Below are 19,499 nucleotides of genomic sequence, written 5' to 3' on the forward strand. Positions count from 1 at the left end.
CTCTCTCTCTCTCTCTCTCTCTCTCGCTCGTTCTTAATAAAATGCTCACTACTATCAGTTTAATTCCGCTACAATCAATGTTATTAGCCTAATTCTGTTACACACCTTCAAAATGAAGTTGAAATACTGTGCAAGGAAAACGATGAGCTAAAATAGAGACTCACTGCCATCAAGGCTCGACTCACCACAATGGAAAACTGCAAGAAGGAAGTGATGGAGCACATAAAAGCCAAGTTCAACAAAACAAAGGTAGAAGTAGAGATGATTAAGAATCAAGTGCAAGAGGTCGTCTCCCACAAGGTTGAAGACTGAGTGGAATCCATGCTACACGAACAACAACAACAAGAGGATAATATCACCCTCAATGTTCGCATTGGTGGGCTTCCTAGCTATTGGAAAGGGGAGGGCCCGTCGGTATGAGCGTCAATATAAACATTGAAATAAACATGGATATTTTAAAATTTGATTTTTTTCCAATTTGAGACTCCCTCCAGTTTTACCAATGTATATACCGACGCCAGTGAGGGACGTCAGTAATCCATTGATCTCTTGTAGTGACGAAATTGCATCCAGGGCTATAACTCCCTGTTAAAGTATATACACGACAGCAACCGTTCCCACACCTAGCACACTATATACATGATGACAATTGTTCCCATTGATCCAAAAGGCATAGAGAGTGAGTTTTCAAGACATTCACATTACATGCGTGCCACTACACCACAATGTACGAAGTCCAAGTTTCGTGCTTTCAACAAGGGAAGTTTATTCATACTAATTAGCATAGTTCATCTTGATTTATGTTCATTCAGTCAAGCAATTTTTCAATAGTGTCTTGTCACATCTTGAAAAATCAAATTTCCATAGCAAGGCCAGCCAAGCATGACTAGTTTCCGATAGTTGCAAATTTCTTCGCGATCGTTCATGACGTACGAAGTGCAACTTTCGTGCGTTCAACCAAGGAAGAATATTGCTGCCCTTTCAACAGTCTCATTAGAACCCTAATGAAAATTGGATAAGTAGGACAGGGGAAAAAAAGCAGGTCAAAAATGAAAGGGTGACATGGACAAAGGGTGACCAATGATCAGAAAGACCCCTTATCCAAGGCAAATGAAAGAAAGATCGAGCTTCCCACGTCAGCCGAAGCTTGTGGTGAAGCAGGAAGCAGAAGTTCGAAGAGGTGCCTGCGCGAGTCGAGAATCTTGCAGCCATGGCGGCCTCCACAGCCTCAACCTCTGCGGCTATCTCGTTCGCTAACCTTTCTGCCTCTCGTTCCTCCTCCATAGCTGGCTCGCCAGTGAACTCGGCTCGGCCTTCTGTGCCCGGGGCCAAGCCCGCTACCCCCGTTGTATGCCGAGTACAGAAATCTGGTGAAGGATCTGAGGTCTCCATTTCTCGCCGCTCTACTTTTTCACTTGCGGCAGCAGCGGCTGCAGCAGTTGCTGCCATCGCGGCCCCGGTTTCTCCTGCGCATGCAGCATACGGTGAAGCAGGTAACTTCTGTCTCGCTTCGTCCTCCTCCCTTTGTTTTAAAGATGCTAGTTTCTTTTCTCTGTGTCATTCTTTTCTTCTTCTTGCTGAGATGATACGCAGGGGATCAGTCAGCGTTGAAAGGAGAGTAGGGCTCTGTTTTGATTTTGTTGGGATGAAGCGTTCTTAATTAAGCAGACATCAGAAGTTGAATGGATTGCTTGCACTGTCTTACATTGGCCTGGTTGTTTTGATCTGCATTGCTCTCGTCCTCCTATTTCACTAGAACTTTGTCCAATCTTCACGTTGTTTCTTCCTTAACATGGCTTCTGCTTTCGTACCTGTAGCAAACATCTTTGGTAGCCCAAAGAAGGACACAGACTACATGGTCTTCAGTGGGGAAGGCTTCAAGATCAACATTCCATCTAAGTGGAACCCCAGCAAGGAGAAGGAGTTTCCTGGGACAGTGTTGAGGTATGAGGACAATTTTGATGCAAACAGCAATGTTTGTGTCTTGGTGCTACCTGCTGAGAAGGCCTCGATCAAAGACTATGGATCTCCGGAGAAATTCCTTGAGTCTGTAAGTGCTTCTTCCTTTCTGCACAAGGGGGATGCCACCGGAGATTAGCGGCTAGAGTATTGACATTCTTTATGGAACAGGTCTCGTTTCTTCTTGGAAAGCAAGCTTATAGTGGGAAAACACAATCAGAGGTAAGTGTGTTTTAACACTGATTCTGTGAAGATAAATTGGTATGTTGTGGGAGTGCTTTTGCATTGTAACCGGTGAATTTGAGGGTACTGGAATTGCAAATGGTTACTCTTTTTCCTGGGAATTTAGTCCTTGTCAGCAATGTGTCGAATCTTTCTGCCTTTTTTGCCCAGGACAGCTTATTGATAATGAGAGGACTGAGGTGGCTTCTCTTCCAAGTAGGCCGGGCCATACCGGCAAGATAGCCTGATGGGCTTTTTTAAGTGGGTTTTATGTGGAATGGTAATGCGTTATTAGTTTTCGTGATAGCCGATGGGAGCCCTCTCTTAGACATGATCTCTTTGCTTTAAGGCCTTAGGAAGATGCATCTTTATTGTAAGGACCTCTCATTTGAGAGGCTTTAAGGGTATTATGAAACTTTCTTTTGAAAGAATATGTTTGTGTGCTCCTCTAAAGGAGATTAGTGTTCATCTATGATAGTTTCTGAGCTTTTTAGTATGTAATCTACAGGCTGTTTTTTCAAACAATCTGCTAGCCACTTTAATTGAATTCAAAATGGATGTTTCTAGGGAGTGCACTGCCATTTTTTCTCTTACTAGGAGTCTGTTCTGAAGTGTGTGTATGACATTGTTTCTTCAGGGAGGATTTGATCCCAACGCTGTGGCAACAGCTGCTGTACTTGAGAGCTCTACTCCTACCATCAATGGCAAGGATTATTATAGCATATCAGTTCTGACAAGGACTGCAGATGGCGATGAGGGTGGCAAGCATCAACTCATTGTTGCCACAGTGTCTGGTGGCAAGCTTTATGTCTGCAAGGCACAAGCTGGTGACAAGAGATGGTTCAAGGGTGCCAAGAAGTTTGTGGAGGGCACTACAAGCTCCTTCAGTGTTGCGTAATGTGCTTGCAACACTTGCAAAGTTTGAATAGCTGTGTTGTGTCTCTATCCGGCCTCATTGCAATTTACTGCTGTGATCGTTGCTCACTTAGCTGTAAAGCTTGAAAGAGAATCAGTATCATCACTGTATTCTGTAATGTTGCTGCTGCTTACCATTCTTTCAAATGTTTTGTAATGAGATTTGGAAATTTCTTTTTCTGGTTTGTAGCTACGTTCGAATACACGAGTTTTGTAAGTAGGTTACCATATTTTTAATTGATAGACACGGTTCTGTTTAATGTTTCAAACGTTTTGTAACGAGATTTGGGATTTTGATTTTTCTGGTTTGTCGGTGTGTTAGCTTGTGATGAGATTTTTGTAATTAAGTTACAATATTCTTAATTGACAGACATGGTTCTGTATAAATGATATAATGGAACCCCTACTCAATCTAGTAGTCTAGAAATGAAGAAAGTCTTACCGTTCTTAACCTACAAGACAAATCAAAACATTATCCACTTTCCACCTGAGGATAGTCAAAAATTCGAGGAAGGATTGGAAGTTTTTTGGCTCTTAATTTTGAGATGTGAATATTTTACATCTGACAGTTGAGATAACTATTGACTGGTATAACATGCATGGATAAAATAATGTGGGGATATGAACTTACTTTTTTGCCTACGTAAATAACCAAATGTGCTTGCTACATGGTTCTAGTATGGTGAAGCTATAACTTCGTGGTACAGCATTGTGCATCGCCATTGCGCATGCTTCATGGTTGAGTTTCATATCTGGATTAGGCTCTGCCTGGTATGTTGGGCTTGGTGAGAATTGAATGGCACCCATTCTTTTACAAGTGCAACACTGTTGCCTAGATTGGGTGGACTTTCTCTCGATATGTCATATGTTCAATCCCGTCCTCATTTGGTGGCTCATCTCTTGGATAGTGTCCAAAGCTATAGAGAGAAATGTCACTGCTTCCACAGTATGTCATGATAGAAAAGAAAGGAAGACATTAAATCTTCTTTGAAATTTGTATCAATTTGGAAATATCTGCTAACAGTTGACATAAAAAATAAAAACTTGGTCATAAGTAAATGTCGAAGTACACATGATAGAAAGTTTTGGGATTATTATCCAAATCGAAATTGAAACACATACCCGAGCAAGGTTATTGCAAAAAGATTTGAGACATAACATATTTAGTTTCACCACCTATCCACTCCCTTCCCCAAGTCCCTTGTCCTCACATTACCCACTTAGAGCATAGTTTTCATCCTCAAAGGATAGTGGAAAATCAATTCTTCAGTACACTAATGTTCTCGGGCACGCGGAACCTTCGTGAAGGCCATCCTTTCACTTGATAAAACACTTGGTAACATCATAGAAAAATTGTCTGAGGATGTCGAACGTGTAGCATGCTCATAACATAAACACTACATAAGTGAGACGTCTTGATGTATCTCTTTGAAAGAATAGTAGGTAGAAATTTTCAAAATGCGTGTTGCTACTCTACAACCACTCAAAAGGTCACCATAGAACTCGACCGCGACACATGTAGAAATATGGCGTCAGTGTCAAGAGTCCATGATAACTCATAGGAATGTCTGATATATTGATGTTGATACCTCGTCCATCCATTTCAATCTTCTTTGCAAAATAGAAAGATATGGCTAAATTGAACCCATTTATTTTGAATGTTGGGGGGTGTGACACATTTGCACCTCCAGCTAGTGGAAATCCCCTCTACTTTGGAAGTCTACATCTAGCATCATCGCTTATGTCACTAGATGCTCTCTCTCTACTCCTATAGAAGAAGCCTTAGCTACACATCGTGTATCCAAACATTAACTCCACCACTTGAACCCACTTTGTCTTTATCATTTGCATTTAGTTCGATCAATCTACTTTATGTTTTTCTACTCTCGTTAGTCTCTCTCTCTCTCTCTCTCTCTCTCTCTTTAATCTCTTGTAATTAATACATTAACCTCTCCATAAACGGCTCACTAGCGTTTTCGCCATAGCCAATCCCTTTCATGTGGTATCAAAGGAGCTGATGGTTCACACGTAGGCCTGTTAATGCCTATGATCATTCTAAGTTAATCATAATCCTACTTTCTCATCACCACTTGGGCACAATGATTAGGAGAGGAGAAGGTCAAATTTAGTGTCATTTTTGCATAATTTTCATCTCCAATTAGTCTTTGCATTTAGTGTGATTTTCACATAATTTTTGCCTCCAATTAGTTCTTTTGAGTTCATAATCTATTTGCATTGGCTGTATAATCTCGAAGCCCATTTCAAAAGCATCCAACAAAGCCATTAAGCTTGCATTTTGGATTCCATTAGCTCCCCAAAACCAACCTCCAAAATAGTGCTGTGATTAGGTGTGTGCGTTTGTGTGCATCATGTAGAAAACGAGCATTAATATCTATTTTTGGAAGCCTCATCAAACAAAGGCCTTTGGATACCTTGGATAGGAGGTTGAATCCTATTATTGGCTTGGTAGTCTGTGGGTTCAATCTTCCCGTGCTATTTTAAGTGTGGGAACGTAGATGGAATTCAAATTTGTGCTCAATTGTGATTCAAAGCAATTTCGGGTCGGCAAGCTATGGTTCTCACAATTTGGCTCTTTTGTCGTTGCCCAAAAGCCTATCCAGACGCTTGCCTGACGCCCTCACCGACTAACAGGGCCAAAGGATGTAGATCAAGTCTAGGGGAAAAATTGGTGTGAATACAATCGAAGTCAAGCTTATCACTGCCTTGATCGAATGGAAAATGCTTTGGTTGATATACATGCTAAATGTGAAGCACTTCAATATATATCACAAGCTCGCTTGAGGAGCTTCATGATTGAAATGTGTTCTCACAGAATGCAGTGAATGCCAAAAATGTCGAGCATGATAGTGGAGTTATGGACAATCGGAGGAAAGAAATTGTTCTTAGCAATACTTTGGTCGGAATGAGGTTGTGCTTGGCACTGTTGTCATAAGCAAAAGTGGTGTTCTTTTAAGTGCCTTGATTGCGGGATGTGCCTGAGGTAATGGAGAGGGAGTTTGGAGAAACTCGACAATACCATAGCACTACAGCAGTTTGCGGCTCACAATATGCATGGTGAATCTGCCAAATGGAGTTAAGAGGAGTGGTTTCATGGGAAAGGAGACCCCCAATGGCATATGAGAGGCGGAGAGCTGCAGGTCATGCTTGCAAGGTATTGCTCACTATTAAATTTTTTCTTTTTAAGCGCTTTTCACCTTTACGTGCTTTTTTAGCGTTTCTCGGTGAAAGACAGGGTTTGTTTCTTAGTTTAGGTTAGTCTAGGTGAAGCCATGTTTCAATTCTACAAAATTTTGCTTTTTTTAAAAGCTTTTCACACTTTATTTAGCGTTTCATGCTTTTCAACGTTCCCGAAACTTTTTAATATCGTCCAATCCCAATAATACTATTTTTGGTCGCTGTATGAGTGAAAAACGAACATACTATATGAAAACAAGACTGAATGGAAATTTTATGAGAATGATTTTCATAAAAAACGATATCATAAATACGTCGGGGCGGTACGATAAGTGTTGTGATTATACTGGGGCACCACAATATGGTCTAGTTCACGTACGGCTCATCAGTTTCTTCGATATCATTTCACTGACTAAGTTACTGTAGGAAAATTGGATGGTTTTGTCCAAAGCCAAAAGCCACGCTATGTTATGAGCAAAAACCCCAAAAAGCAGGGTCTATTCCAGGCAGAAGAGGGGGCGTCATGTTTTGTTTGGGACACACTTCAGACCGGTATAAACTATATAAAAGGAGCATTATTGCTTAGTTTTAGAGACTAACAATTGTATAGAATACAGTGAAACTCTACGTACGTATCATACAGAGGTGGTACATACAAGCTCTCCATCATCATCTCCATAAGAATCTCTCTCTTGTTCGGGGGAGGAAAAAGAAGAAGAGTCATCTCTCTACTTTGACAATATTTCTTTTTCATGGTTAACGCACTCTATATCAACTTTGTGATGGAATCTTCTACGTAGATCTCATCACCGTTCTCTTGGGACAAAGCAAGAAGCCTTTTGATCACTAGCAATCACTTCTTGTTCATGGTAAGAATCTCTAAACTCCATAGCCATCATCTATTTCTCTGTTTACTTTCATTTCTTCGAAACTATGCTTTCGTGGTTACTTTTCTGTGTACATAGGTATGTATAGGCTTGTCGAAAGTGTACAAGGATGCTCTACGTTTGTTCCATCGTGTTTAGCATAAAAAGAACTCTTTGCTTTTATGCATCTCTCTCTCTCTCTCTCTCTCTCTCTCACACACACACACACACACACACACACACACACACACACACACACACACACACACACTTAAACACGACATTGTGTTTTTACCCTTAGTAGATGAGAGCTTTCTGTCTCATTCCATATTCTTTTCAGGGATGGGGGAGGGCCACACACGCACACACACATACATTCTCATTGAGACATTGAAACTTCGCTACTTTAAACTAGGGTGCTCCAAACAATATAATACCTTTACTAGCCCATAACCAACAAGAGAAAAACCTCATATACAAAGCAGATAATAATAATGGCACCATTCAGTAGATTGTAAGCCTCTAGCTATAGTTTGTCTTGAAATGAGACACAAAATGTGTTATTATGAATTTTTGTTTTAGCCTTGTTTTGAACTGCTACTTCACGCAGACAACATACCCATAATAGAATCTATTTAATGGTCTCTATTCTCAGGTTCATACCTTAGACATTCTTAGTCAATATTTTTAGCACATTCTATTTTCTCTCTCCTTTAGTGAGCTGTTGCTAGGCCACCCTCTCGCACATACGCACTTATCTTGATAAGAGATCGAATGAGTTGAGACTTGGATTTTTTGCCTTACTTTATAATTTGGAGGGCATATTGCTTGACCAATGATTGTGGATTGCATGTTGAGAATACGATTGATGTGTCATATCGAGTGTATCATACCCTTATGTACACAAAGCTCACATCTTGAGATAACTATTCTAAAAGTGGTTATCTAATGATAACGAAAAAACTTTGCCACCTGAAAGCACCTCCTAAAATCCCATTGGAGTGAACACATGCCTAGACACTAGTCATACACTTTTTACCTATCACACTGAAGTATTTCATGTTGACTCAAGGGAGGGAGGTTTTGTGGTAAACAAAGTTATATGGTTCATTTTTTATGCACTTTGTGTAGCCTGAGCACTTGTATGGTTTATTTTTAGTGTATCTTGAGAAAGACACATTCCCTCTTATTTTAGATCACATGCAAGGACAGGTTGTACACAACCTCTTTTGTGACGATAAGATGCCCCCCCCCCCCCCGCCCAACACAGACACACACACACACACACGCACACAAAAATAAAATTGGCCACGACTTGGATGAGGCTTAGTATTTGTTATGGTTTCCACATGCATTTGCTCACACTCTTGCACATTCACATAACGTAGGCAAGCCAGTCTTCAAACTTGTTATCATGTGCATCAAACCCCCACCCCTCTCCTCCACACACAATCTTATACAACCATGAATCCATCGCGATACTCCTACATGGCTTCACATCTTCTTGCCAGCTTATAGGTGTCCAAATCAAAAAGTAAAAACAGCTGTGGACTCAGCACATCAAGGGGAATTCATAGTGCAAGAATCCAGGAAAAACAGAGCAGGAGACATCCTACGTGTAGGATGTCTATTGGGGCTTAGAGAAGAGAAAAGTTGACCGAGCTTATACAGTGAGATTCCATTTGGCTTAAGGGTTCCATAACTTCTTTCAGAAGTGAATTTGAACCTTGTTTGACCTTTTGACGGAGCAAAGACTGAATTCAGATTTTTCACGTAAATTGACCAACATCCGAGGGAAGTACAGTTCCAGAATAGTAGACCTAATCCAGAACATTAGCAGTGTATAAAATACAGTAGTGGTTGAGGTTAACTCTCTAATTATACCAATCATTACTAGGATAACCTCTAGCAATTAGATGCTTTGATTCGATTGCCGAAATTAAACGCTTGTGTACAAGTATATTCAGTAGCAAAGCAAGAAGTTGTGTGGAGACTGATCCTTTGCCAGGTGAGTGGTTGGATTTGTGATAAATTGCATTGCTAAGTTTGATGAATTTAAGATCAGGAAGATACATTTTTAGAGACCAAAAGGTGGCAGGTGACCAAGGTAGCTTAGTATCCACCGAGGAGAGTGTAACTCAGGCAAGGTTAGATCCACTAGCACCGATTATTGAGGAGGGTAGTGATACTGACACTTTATCAGACAAATCCTTCTTCATGATGGGTAGTCAACAGCCAAGAGGTTTCACTTATGACAGACTAATGCCAGGAGGAAGCACCTCCCTTAATCCTTTGAATGATTCCAAGTTCACTGTGATCTTCTTAAAAGGAACAAACTCGAGGGGAGCCCTAGTTTATTCTGACTATCGAGGACGTAAGTGTATTTGTATTGAAGAAGGGCCGGCTCAGAGACTGGAGATAATACGAGTCTATGATGATGGAGATAGATTCCGAGACGAAAAAGGGAACCACTATCTGATAGTAACCCTGAGGATTACAACAGATATGGAGATAATGTGGCGAAGGAGAAACTGGTTTCAGAAACTCAAGAACCGCCTCCAAACATTGATCGACTTGGAGCAATTTTTATGTATGATAAGAAAACAACCAGGGTTTCAACTTATAATGAGAATGTGGGAATTTACAAGCATGAGAGTGAGGGAATAGTCTCTTACTTTCGCTGCAAAGAACCCTATCCAAACGAGTTAAGCAAAGACAAGGTTCTTTACTTATTCTCTTATGAAATTGCTATGGGGAAGGATATAGTTTTTGTTGATAGGTACGGGCGAGAATACCAATGTATTCTCCCAGAAGAGGTAGAAAAAGCAACAATCACAGGAGCATTAACATATGCCCCTGATGAAGTGTCAAGAGCCACCTACACCCCTAGCAAGTTGACAAATCCCTTTTCAGAGGAGTATGACACGACCTCACATTCTACCCGCCGACAGACATTCAACAATCAAAACCAACCAGCAACTCAGTCATCATTGCAGGCATGGCTTTGACAGAGTGCAACATTAGAGCAAGACCGAAATCGAGATGGTTATCAAGCCACACGAGGGCTAAGGGATTTACAAGAACCACCACTCTATTCAAGGTGTCAAGGAGAGAGTAAACCAAAGACTTAAGGGTCAACAGAGCCTGGAAGACCACCCATAGAACGAGTTCAAAGAGGTGAACCATCTATGGCAAGAACTGTTAGAAATTATGGTTTAGGAGCACCATTGGGAGAGGAACCAGCCTACTACAGAAGACCTGAGGAGGTATATCGACTAGGACGTGGAGATCCAATGATGATATTTGTAGACCATCGTAGAATTAGACCTTCTCAAGTGCAAAAATGGGTAAACAAGAAATACACGGGAAACAGGGATCCTAGAGATCATGTAGCAGTCTTTGTGCGTGTAATTAGAGTGGAAGAGGTGTTAGACTTCCCTACCCAATTTGAAGGGTTTGGACTAACCCTAGAGGATGACGCTGCTACTTGGTTTGACTCTGTGGAGCATAGATACTTTGAGTCTATGGAAGAGGTGTTTGACGAGTTTATCGAGGAATTCTCACAAAGGGGAATAGCTCATAATACCGTCTCACAAATCCATAAATTCAAACAGAAAGACGGGGAATCTGTGCGAAAGGCAGCCCTAAGACTAAAAAGATATGTTAAGTTCTGTCCTGTGGAAGAACTACCAACTCAGTCCAGACTTATGCTTATATTTATCCAAGGACTAAGGAATGCAAATCTCCAGAAGGACTTACATATGAAGAGGAGCACGACGTTGAATGAGTTAACTAAGGAGGCTCTTTACCTTGTGAAAAATTGTGCGGTCTACAAAGAGGGTGAGTTCAAGGATCTTGAAACCAGGAGCAACTTGTAGAGGAAGTGCTAAAAAAGATTAACTTGTACGCCAAACCCCAGGCTACACAACCCAAGTGGTGTGCTATTGAACAAAAATGGACAAGCCATAGGACGGAGGAATGTTATTATAACAAGGGATATGTGAGAGAGAGACCTTATGCTCCCCAAGCTCAGGTAGCATCTACTCAAATTCCACCGATGCCTAGGTATCAAGCAGGCAACCTACCAGGACTTGTAGGTGTAGAAAGATCACAACCAGTGTTGGGGCAACAGCCACCCCTACTAGGATTACGACCAGTTGGCATAAGATACACACCAACAGTAACCGAATCGGAAGAGAAGGCTTTGGTGCCTATGCATGCATATTATGAAGATCACAGTGGATATGTGGAAAATCCTGTCTACTATCCACTAGAAGAACCCTCAACACCAGAACCATAGAATGTGATGGGAGGTGCAGGACCACAAATAGCTGCGCAGGCAGTAGGAGAAGGAAGATGTAGCTTGGATGAACGAACATTGTTGTTCATAGCCAACGGAGGCATGGGAGGGCCGAGACATGCATACCAACAAAGAGGAGCTCAAGGAGCACCTCCACAGCCTAAAGGACCCTGCTACAAGTGTGGTGGAGACCATTGGCTAAGAGACTGTCCTCATGATGAAATCATTAAAGTCAACGCATATTGCACCGAATGTGGAGTTACTCATTTGATTCCTGATTGCCCTAAGAACCCGAGCAAAGAGCAAAAACTACCTTGAACATGCTGGAAGCAGTGCCTTCCAGTGGAGAGTTAGAAAACGAGACAATCATACCTATTCAGACAGTGACACGAGCCCAAGCTTAAAGAATGATGAACGAACCCATAATTGAAGAGCCAAAAACCGATGCCCCAAGTTCAGAAACAAAAAATCAGAGAAGCACTTGGAAAGCTAGAAAGGCGCGTATGAAAGCCAGGAAAGAACGAGAGCAAACAACTCTATCCGAGGAGTTAAAACACACAAAAGATAGATTAGAGCGGTTACAGGATCTAGCTAGCCTAAGCTCACACACTGCGACAACCATAGCACCCAAGAAAATAGCAGAACCCAAAAGTGCAGGATCAGGAGGATCAGTACTGACACACAAGGTAAATGAGCAGTTAGATGCACTTCTAAAAGCTTACGAAGCCAAACTCAAAAAGAACCAAACCCAAGAGCAAAGATGGATGACTTATCCATATGCTGAAATAGAAAAACAGAGGTTGGAAATGTGTAGAAAGATGATTGAAACAGCTCAATCTTTGATAGAAAACCCACTTGGTAAACCTGCAAATGGGCATGAAGTACCAGCTCCAACCCCTGTCAAACCAACTTTAGAGGAACAAGTAGAACTAAGGAAAGACTCACGAATGCTTATGAGTCTAGGGGAGAACCTATCATAGTGCCAAATACGATAGATGAGGTAAGTGATGGGTTCCAACATAAAACATTGGTAGAAATGGGTAAGGGTTGTAACGGTCTAAATGATCTGTGGAAGAAAATCCATGAGGCCAACGAAGCTAACAGGAAAAGTTCCCACATGAACAACACGAGAAAAGAGAAAAACGTGATCTTACCTCCTATTGAAGAATTTGAGGCAAGATCACAAATGAACTTTGATATACATTCACAAGGGAGAGACCAGGGATCAATTAGTTCGGGGCACAGCCAACTAGATTCGCTGAAAACTCTACCCTCTTACCTAGGAGAGTATGAAGCCAAGTCTGAGGTGAGAGCAATCCCATCTCAAAGATTTTCTTCTAACAAAGTGATGGATTCACAAGGGTTGATTGAGTTATTGTCCACCCCGGTGGCATGCACAATCACATTAGCCGAACTCCTAAGGTTATGACCAAACATGTGGACCACAATAGGCAAATGCCTAGAAAAATTTGGAGTGAATGACCCCTCCTCGAAGCTTCAGGAAGGGATCAGAGAATTGGACAGGCCTCAACTAAACACTAGGCCAGTACCATTAAACAAGGTTGGAGAGTACTGCGAGGGAGAAGATGGAAACACCTCGCTACCAGTAGAATTCCAAGAAGTAGTTTCCAAGGCTATTCTTGACAGTGGAGCAGGAGTTGCTATCACCACCAAGGAAATCTGGAAAAAATGGAAAAAACCAGCTTTGAGAGCTACCAGAATGAAATTGCAATTGGCAGATGGGTTCATGGAGAAGCCTTTAGGACTCTTAGAAAAAGTGATTGTCACTTCGTGCGGAATCGAGTATGAGCATACATTTGCAATAGTCGATTTCGACAAAAAGAACAATTATGAGATCATCTTGGGGAGACCATTCATGAGACAATTGAAGATGGTCCAGGATTGGGGTTACGACCACATATACCTTAGACATGGTGAGACAACAACCAAAATTCACCTGAAAGATCATAGTTACAAGGATGTGAACCAGACATTAGTGGAAGAGTTTGATTCAGCTACATTAGCAGGGTCGGAACTCCCCGCATGGTTAGGGCAACAAAAAGAGTTATGGATGTGTGGAGCTTCACATTGTGGGAGCTTAAAAAGAGAGGAATGCGTCTTAGAAAGAGCGATTGAGGACAATGATTATATTCCGGAACCTTTTCCTAAAGATGCCTTAGAACCTCTGGAATGGGAACACATACTAGCAACATTGGATGTGTGTACCATTACAGATAGTCCAACAACAAAATTTTGCGATAAGGACAGCTATGATGTGCTACCCTATTATATGGTAAGCATTATACCAGGAGGAGATGAGATTGTAGAACCACTAGAACAAGAAGAGTTTTATAACTCCTCTGAGCATCTGGAGGTAAATGATGATGCAGATAATGAGTGTTTAGACAACTCAAGTGAGCGTGGGGAGAAAATAGAGAATATCAAGTTTTATGATTTTGCTAATCAACACCCTAGACGTCAAGAACGCCATAGAAGAAAACGAGCAAAAAACAAAGCGAGAGAGAAACTGATGCCTAGGATGAAAGATAAAACTCACTATCTAATGCTTGTCAAAGCAGAGGATTGCGTAAAAGATCAAATATCAGGAAGATTTTCAAAAATACGAAGGGAAAGAACGTGAGAGGAAATAAAACAAGTATGAAAAGATAAAACCGAAACAAAATCACAAAAATCTCAAAAATCACAAACAAAAACAATGAAAGACCAAGAGTGGACCAAACTGGAGCGTAAACAGAAATACCAAGAACTGAAACGGTCTTTATTACGAGAGGAATAGACTACTGAGGGAGATAGTGATGGTAAGGGAGAGTCAGAAAAAGGAAACATGAATGTGCCATCTCACTATCGAAAATTTACCATCTAGGACAGAAAAATCATAATGACACCACCAGTTAGGGAAAGAACAAACCAGAAATCTTATGATGGGCCGGAAAATGCAAAAAGGATAGACCTCGTTGAACCAGGTGAAAAGCTTCAGCCGGTCTATATAGCAACTGATTTAGAGCCTGAAGAAGAAGAACGGCTAACACAACTTCTCAAGAAGTATAAAGATGTGTTTGCATGGTCCTACAAAGACCTCAAAGGAGTTGATCCATCGATATGCCAACATACAATTCCTTTGAAATCAGATGCCAAACCTAGCAAACAACGTCCTTATACATATAATGACACATTTGCTAAACTAATCAAAGAAGAGATTGACAAGCTGATGGATGCTGAATTCATTTATGAAATCGAACATACAGATTGGGTGTCACCCATTGTGGTAGTCCCCAAAAAGAACGGAAAACTGCAAGTGTGTGTAAACCTCAAAAAGGTAAATGCGGCCACCATAAGGGATAATTATCCCTTGCCGATCACAGAACATGTACTTGAGAGGGTGGCTGGGAAACGGGCTTATTCTTTTCTAGATGGGTTTTCAGGATACAACCAACTGGCAATTGCAATAGAGGATCAACACAAAATAGCATTTGCCACAGAATGGAGAATTTATGCGTATCGAGTTATGTCTTTTGGCTTAACTAATGCCCCAGCTACCTTTCAAAGGTTAATGACGCACGCGTTCAAAGAATACTCTTAGAAATATACATGGATGATCTTTGTGAACACTCTCTACTACGAGAGGAACATATTGACCATTTGCAAAAGGTATTTGAAAAATGCAGGACATATCGAATCTTTCTTAACCCAAAAAAGTGCATTTTTATGGTTAGGAAAGGCCGCATCTTAGGACACATTGTCTCAAGAAATGGCATAACCACAGACCTAGACAAAGTCAGAGTCATAGTAGATCTACCCAGGCTTACTAATGCGAAACAAGTGCAATCCTTCATAGGACACTGCGGGTATTATCGAAGATTCATATATATGTATGCAGTCATCGCACAACCTTTGTATTGTTTGTTAGTCAATTTTGACTGGACCGAGGAGTGTGAAACTTCATTCCAAAAGATGAAGGAAAACTTGTATCAACACCTGTACTTAAAGCACCGGATTGGAAAAAGATATTCCATGTTCACATTGATGCTTCTGCATATGCAATCGGGAGTATTCTAGCTCAACCAGGAGACGGAACAATGGATTTTCCAGTTTGTTATGCAAGCCGACAATTAAATAGTGCAGAAAAGAACTACACAATCATTGAAAGAGAGGGGTTATGAATGATTTATGATGTAAAGAAATTTTGGCATTATTTGCTCGCAAACAAATGTGTGTTCTTTACAGATCATCAAGCTCTTTTGTATCTGGTGAATAAACCATGCAATACTAGAAGGATTGTACGATGGTTTATTATATTGCTAGAGTTTGATTTCACAGTGGTGGTCAAAAAGGGTAAAACTCATCTACGGGCTGATCATCTTTCAAGGATACACAACGGGAAATCTCCTAAAGGAGTAGATGATGACATACCAGATGCTTATCTTTTCAATATTGAAATGATACCCAAATGGTCTTAGGAAGTTGTTAGCATTCTTTCCTTTGGAGGTAGGTTTGATAACATGGAAGACAGATCCAAACAACAAACAATTCGACAAACAAAAAACTTCTAGTTGATTGCAGGACGGCTGTATCATCTAGGATCGGACCAAATTCTACGACTATGTATAAATCCGAAGGAATTCGAGTGTTATCTAGAAGAAGCGCATGTCCAGGATTGTGCATTTCATTGTTCAACGATGAAAACACACCAAAGACTGAAATAGTTAGGGGTTTATTGGCCAACTATGTATGCCGATACACATGCTTATGTTACCAATTGTACTATATGTAGTGCCAAACGACCAGTGGACCACGCGAAATTGTTTCAGGTAAACATTGCACCTGCATGGAGTCAATATATCATTGATTTCTTAACGACAAGGACGTTTCCTGAAAACATAACAAGAGCACGGAAAAGGGCTATAGAGCTTGAGGCTCGTGACTTTCAGTTAATTGGGAACCAGCTCTATAAGCGAGGAAAGGACAATCAACTTAGAATCTGTGCAAGCGAAAGTGAATACCTGCTGATTCTAGAACACGAACATGGCGGAATAAGTGGAGGCCATTTTTCAGGCTACAAGACGACAAAAATTGTCTTAACCGCAGGAATATGGTGGCTTACATTGCATATGGATGCTGAAGAGTTTGTAAAGCGTTGTGACGCATGTCAGCGCACCAAGGTGCCGATAAAAAGAGATGAGATGCCACTACGGTCAATGATGGGAGCAAGGGTATTTGCAAAATGGGGCATTGATTTTGTGGGACCTATTTCACCCCCTGCATATCGCACCCATACCCAATATATCATTCTGGCTACGGACTATCTCACCAAATGGGCGGAAGCCAAGGCAACACAAAAAGCAGATGCACGAACCACTGCACAATTTTTGTATGAAAATGTTTTTGTACGATATGGATTACCAATAGGAATAGTCAGTGATCGAGGAATGCATTTTCTTAATGAAGTCATTGAATATTTGCTAGAGGAATTCATGGTCATACATAGGAAATCTGCTCCATATCATCCACAAGCAAATGGACAAGCTGAGCCCACAAATAAAACACTATGCAAGGTTCTCACTAAAATTGTATCAGAGTCAAGAACAGATTGGGATCAGCAGCTACACTCAACACTATGGGTATACAGGGTAGCTTACAAAACATCAATAGGAATGACGCCGTACAACATGGTGTTTGGCCTAAATGCCATATTACCCATAGAGTTTTTAATTCCAACTCTACAAGTAGCGAAATGCTTAGAATGGACAGGGCATGAGCTCTCTTCAAGAATAGATGATCTTGAAAAGCAAGATGAACTTTGCTTGAGAGCTGTAGCTTCGATCTATGCTAAAAAAAGAAGGCAAAATGAATTTTTTGACAAGCATGTGTGCACGAAAGAGTTCAAAACAGGTGATTATGTACTTGTTTATACCTTGAAGCAACATGCCAAGAAACTTAAAAAACGAGAGATGGGACCCTTTGTGATTAGTGCCCTATCACAAAGCGGAGCTGTCAAGCTTGCTACATTAGCAGGTGAAGAAATGCCAAATTGGATTAGTGGGTGTCAATTAAAGAAATATCATTTACCACTAACACAGGATATGCTTCAACAAATCCATCAAGGAAAACAACGAATGAAGGAGAAATAGAGGGTACGAGAAGAAGCTCAAGCAGAAGCAAAAGAACGCATTGCAAAAAGAAGGCTTCTACGACAACAATAACAATGTGGATCACCGTTGCAAATCAATGCCATCCGACTAACGAATTTTGATGAAGACACAGTGGAGCCAATAATTGCAGTCAAAGTGGGTAGCAATCAAGTTGAATCGATGGCATTGATTGATTCTGGAGCTCAAGCAAATTTGATCTCTTACGGATTATACAAACAGATCAAGCCCACATGTCAACTTCATCATACTCCACAAGTGTTGGAAAGTAGTACATCACATTCGTTGAAAACATTGGGCTGGACTATATTGCATGTACAAGTACATCAATATATTTACCCACACAAATTTTATGTGGTCAAGGATGAAAGCACACAACACCCCATCTTGTTGGGACAACCTTGGCAAAAAGAGTACAATGTGCAGATAGATTGGAACGCGAATGCAGTCAAAATTCAGCATGCGCAAGAACAACATGTGATATCCTTTGCTCAGCAACCCCGGAATAATCAGCTGCAAGCAATGCAATCATTGGATAAAAAGCCAAGAGGAAGGGTACCACTAAAAAGAAAACAGGGAATTACCAACCATGCTCACTACATGCATAAGAAGTCACCTACCGCAGTGAACAGATCAGAGTTAGCAAAACGAGAAAAACAAATATGGGTGCGCAAGGATAGAAATGACATGGCAGACAAAAAACAATACAACGGAAGAATTCAACCGAAGCAGATAGTTCAACCAAAAACGAAGGGAATAAAACAGATATGGATCCCGAAGAAAGTGCTCAACAACAACTTAAATACGGCTCGCATCTGGATACCGAAACCGAAGCAAAAGGAAATCCCTTCAGTACAAGCAACATCGGAAGGCAAACAACTGCATATGAAATCGGCAAACCGATTTATGTGGCTGCCAATCAACAACAAAACAGTGAAAACCAAGGAAGTAGCAAGAAACCTACAAAGATCGGCAAAGAAAAGCTACCAATGGAAAGCAAAAGAGATAAGGTCTACAGCCATTCCGGCCAAGCCAATTCCGGCCAAGCCAATTCTCTCCAAGGAGACAACTACGGCCATATCAACAGTAGCAACAAAGCAAGTGACTTTTGCAAGAAAGACAATCAAACAACGAGCAGTAGAGTTATAGCTTTTACTTGCAAAGAAAATAGAAAACCTCGACGACGGATGCCAATAAGCATCTTGATTATACCCTTTCTTGCACAACATTAATTTTTCCATGCATTGACCGAGTATGCATAAAATAGGGCCACATTACACGGCCAAGCATTAGCACAATTTTTTCAACCTATGCACGGCACATACTCCGAGGCGATACCTTGTCATCCGGGAGGACTCCGGCTAGGAGGGGGGGGGGAGGCATTCTCAAATGCGGACCCAATGGCAGAAAGAGCAAAAAAGGGCATGTTTTTCGACTATTTTAAGGGTTGTTGTTTGATTGCAAAATTTTTCGGACTAACCCAAGTACATATGCCCTTAAACAGCATGAATCTATAGGTATATGGGGCCAAATGCCAAATCATGCCCCTAGGTGAATGTATATAAGTAAAAATAGCTATTTTTCGGGCAAAATATTGGTAAAACGGAGAAATCCGGCCATAAAAATTGCATGTGAGTGTATATAATGTTTTGTGGTGATGTTTTTGATTTATTATGATTTTTGAGAATTTTTTGGGTTTGATTTGCTATTTTCCTTTTAATTTTGCTAGTTTTTGGCAGAAAAACTTCAAAAATACAAAAAACAGGTGAAAAACGGTTGTAATGAAAAACAAAAAATATGGGGATGATCAGTGACTATAGGACAACCTATGGTACAATGGGGGTGCAATTATGATACTGGAGCGAAAAGTGTGAT

The 19,499-nt window shown here is 40.9% G+C and overlaps 1 protein-coding gene across 1 annotated transcript; it reads left to right on the forward strand.

Moving 5' to 3' along the window:
• The first annotated feature begins 1,119 nt into the window (after positions 1–1,119).
• On the forward strand, positions 1,120–3,274 carry LOC147450795 (oxygen-evolving enhancer protein 2, chloroplastic-like). The gene is made up of 4 exons (XM_086519825.1): positions 1,120–1,493; positions 1,818–2,050; positions 2,131–2,181; positions 2,819–3,274. The coding sequence occupies exons 1-4, from the start codon at positions 1,211–1,213 to the stop codon at positions 3,077–3,079; spliced, it is 828 nt and encodes a 275-aa protein (XP_086375951.1). The 5' UTR covers positions 1,120–1,210; the 3' UTR covers positions 3,080–3,274.
• The last annotated feature ends 16,225 nt before the right edge of the window (positions 3,275–19,499 follow it).

Source organism: Adiantum capillus-veneris, chromosome 9, assembly GCF_014529385.1.
Source record: "Adiantum capillus-veneris isolate H3 chromosome 9, ASM1452938v2, whole genome shotgun sequence".
NCBI classification, from domain to species: Eukaryota; Viridiplantae; Streptophyta; class Polypodiopsida; order Polypodiales; family Pteridaceae; genus Adiantum; species Adiantum capillus-veneris.

Coding starts and splice junctions, on each gene's coding strand:
- LOC147450795 (XM_086519825.1), top strand. CDS start 1,211: ATGGCGGCCTCCACAGCCTCAACCTCTGCGGCTATCTCGTTCGCTAAC. Junction 2,051..2,130: donor CGGAGAAATTCCTTGAGTCT/GTAAGTGCTTCT, acceptor TTTATGGAACAG/GTCTCGTTTCTTCTTGGAAA. Junction 2,182..2,818: donor GTGGGAAAACACAATCAGAG/GTAAGTGTGTTT, acceptor TTGTTTCTTCAG/GGAGGATTTGATCCCAACGC.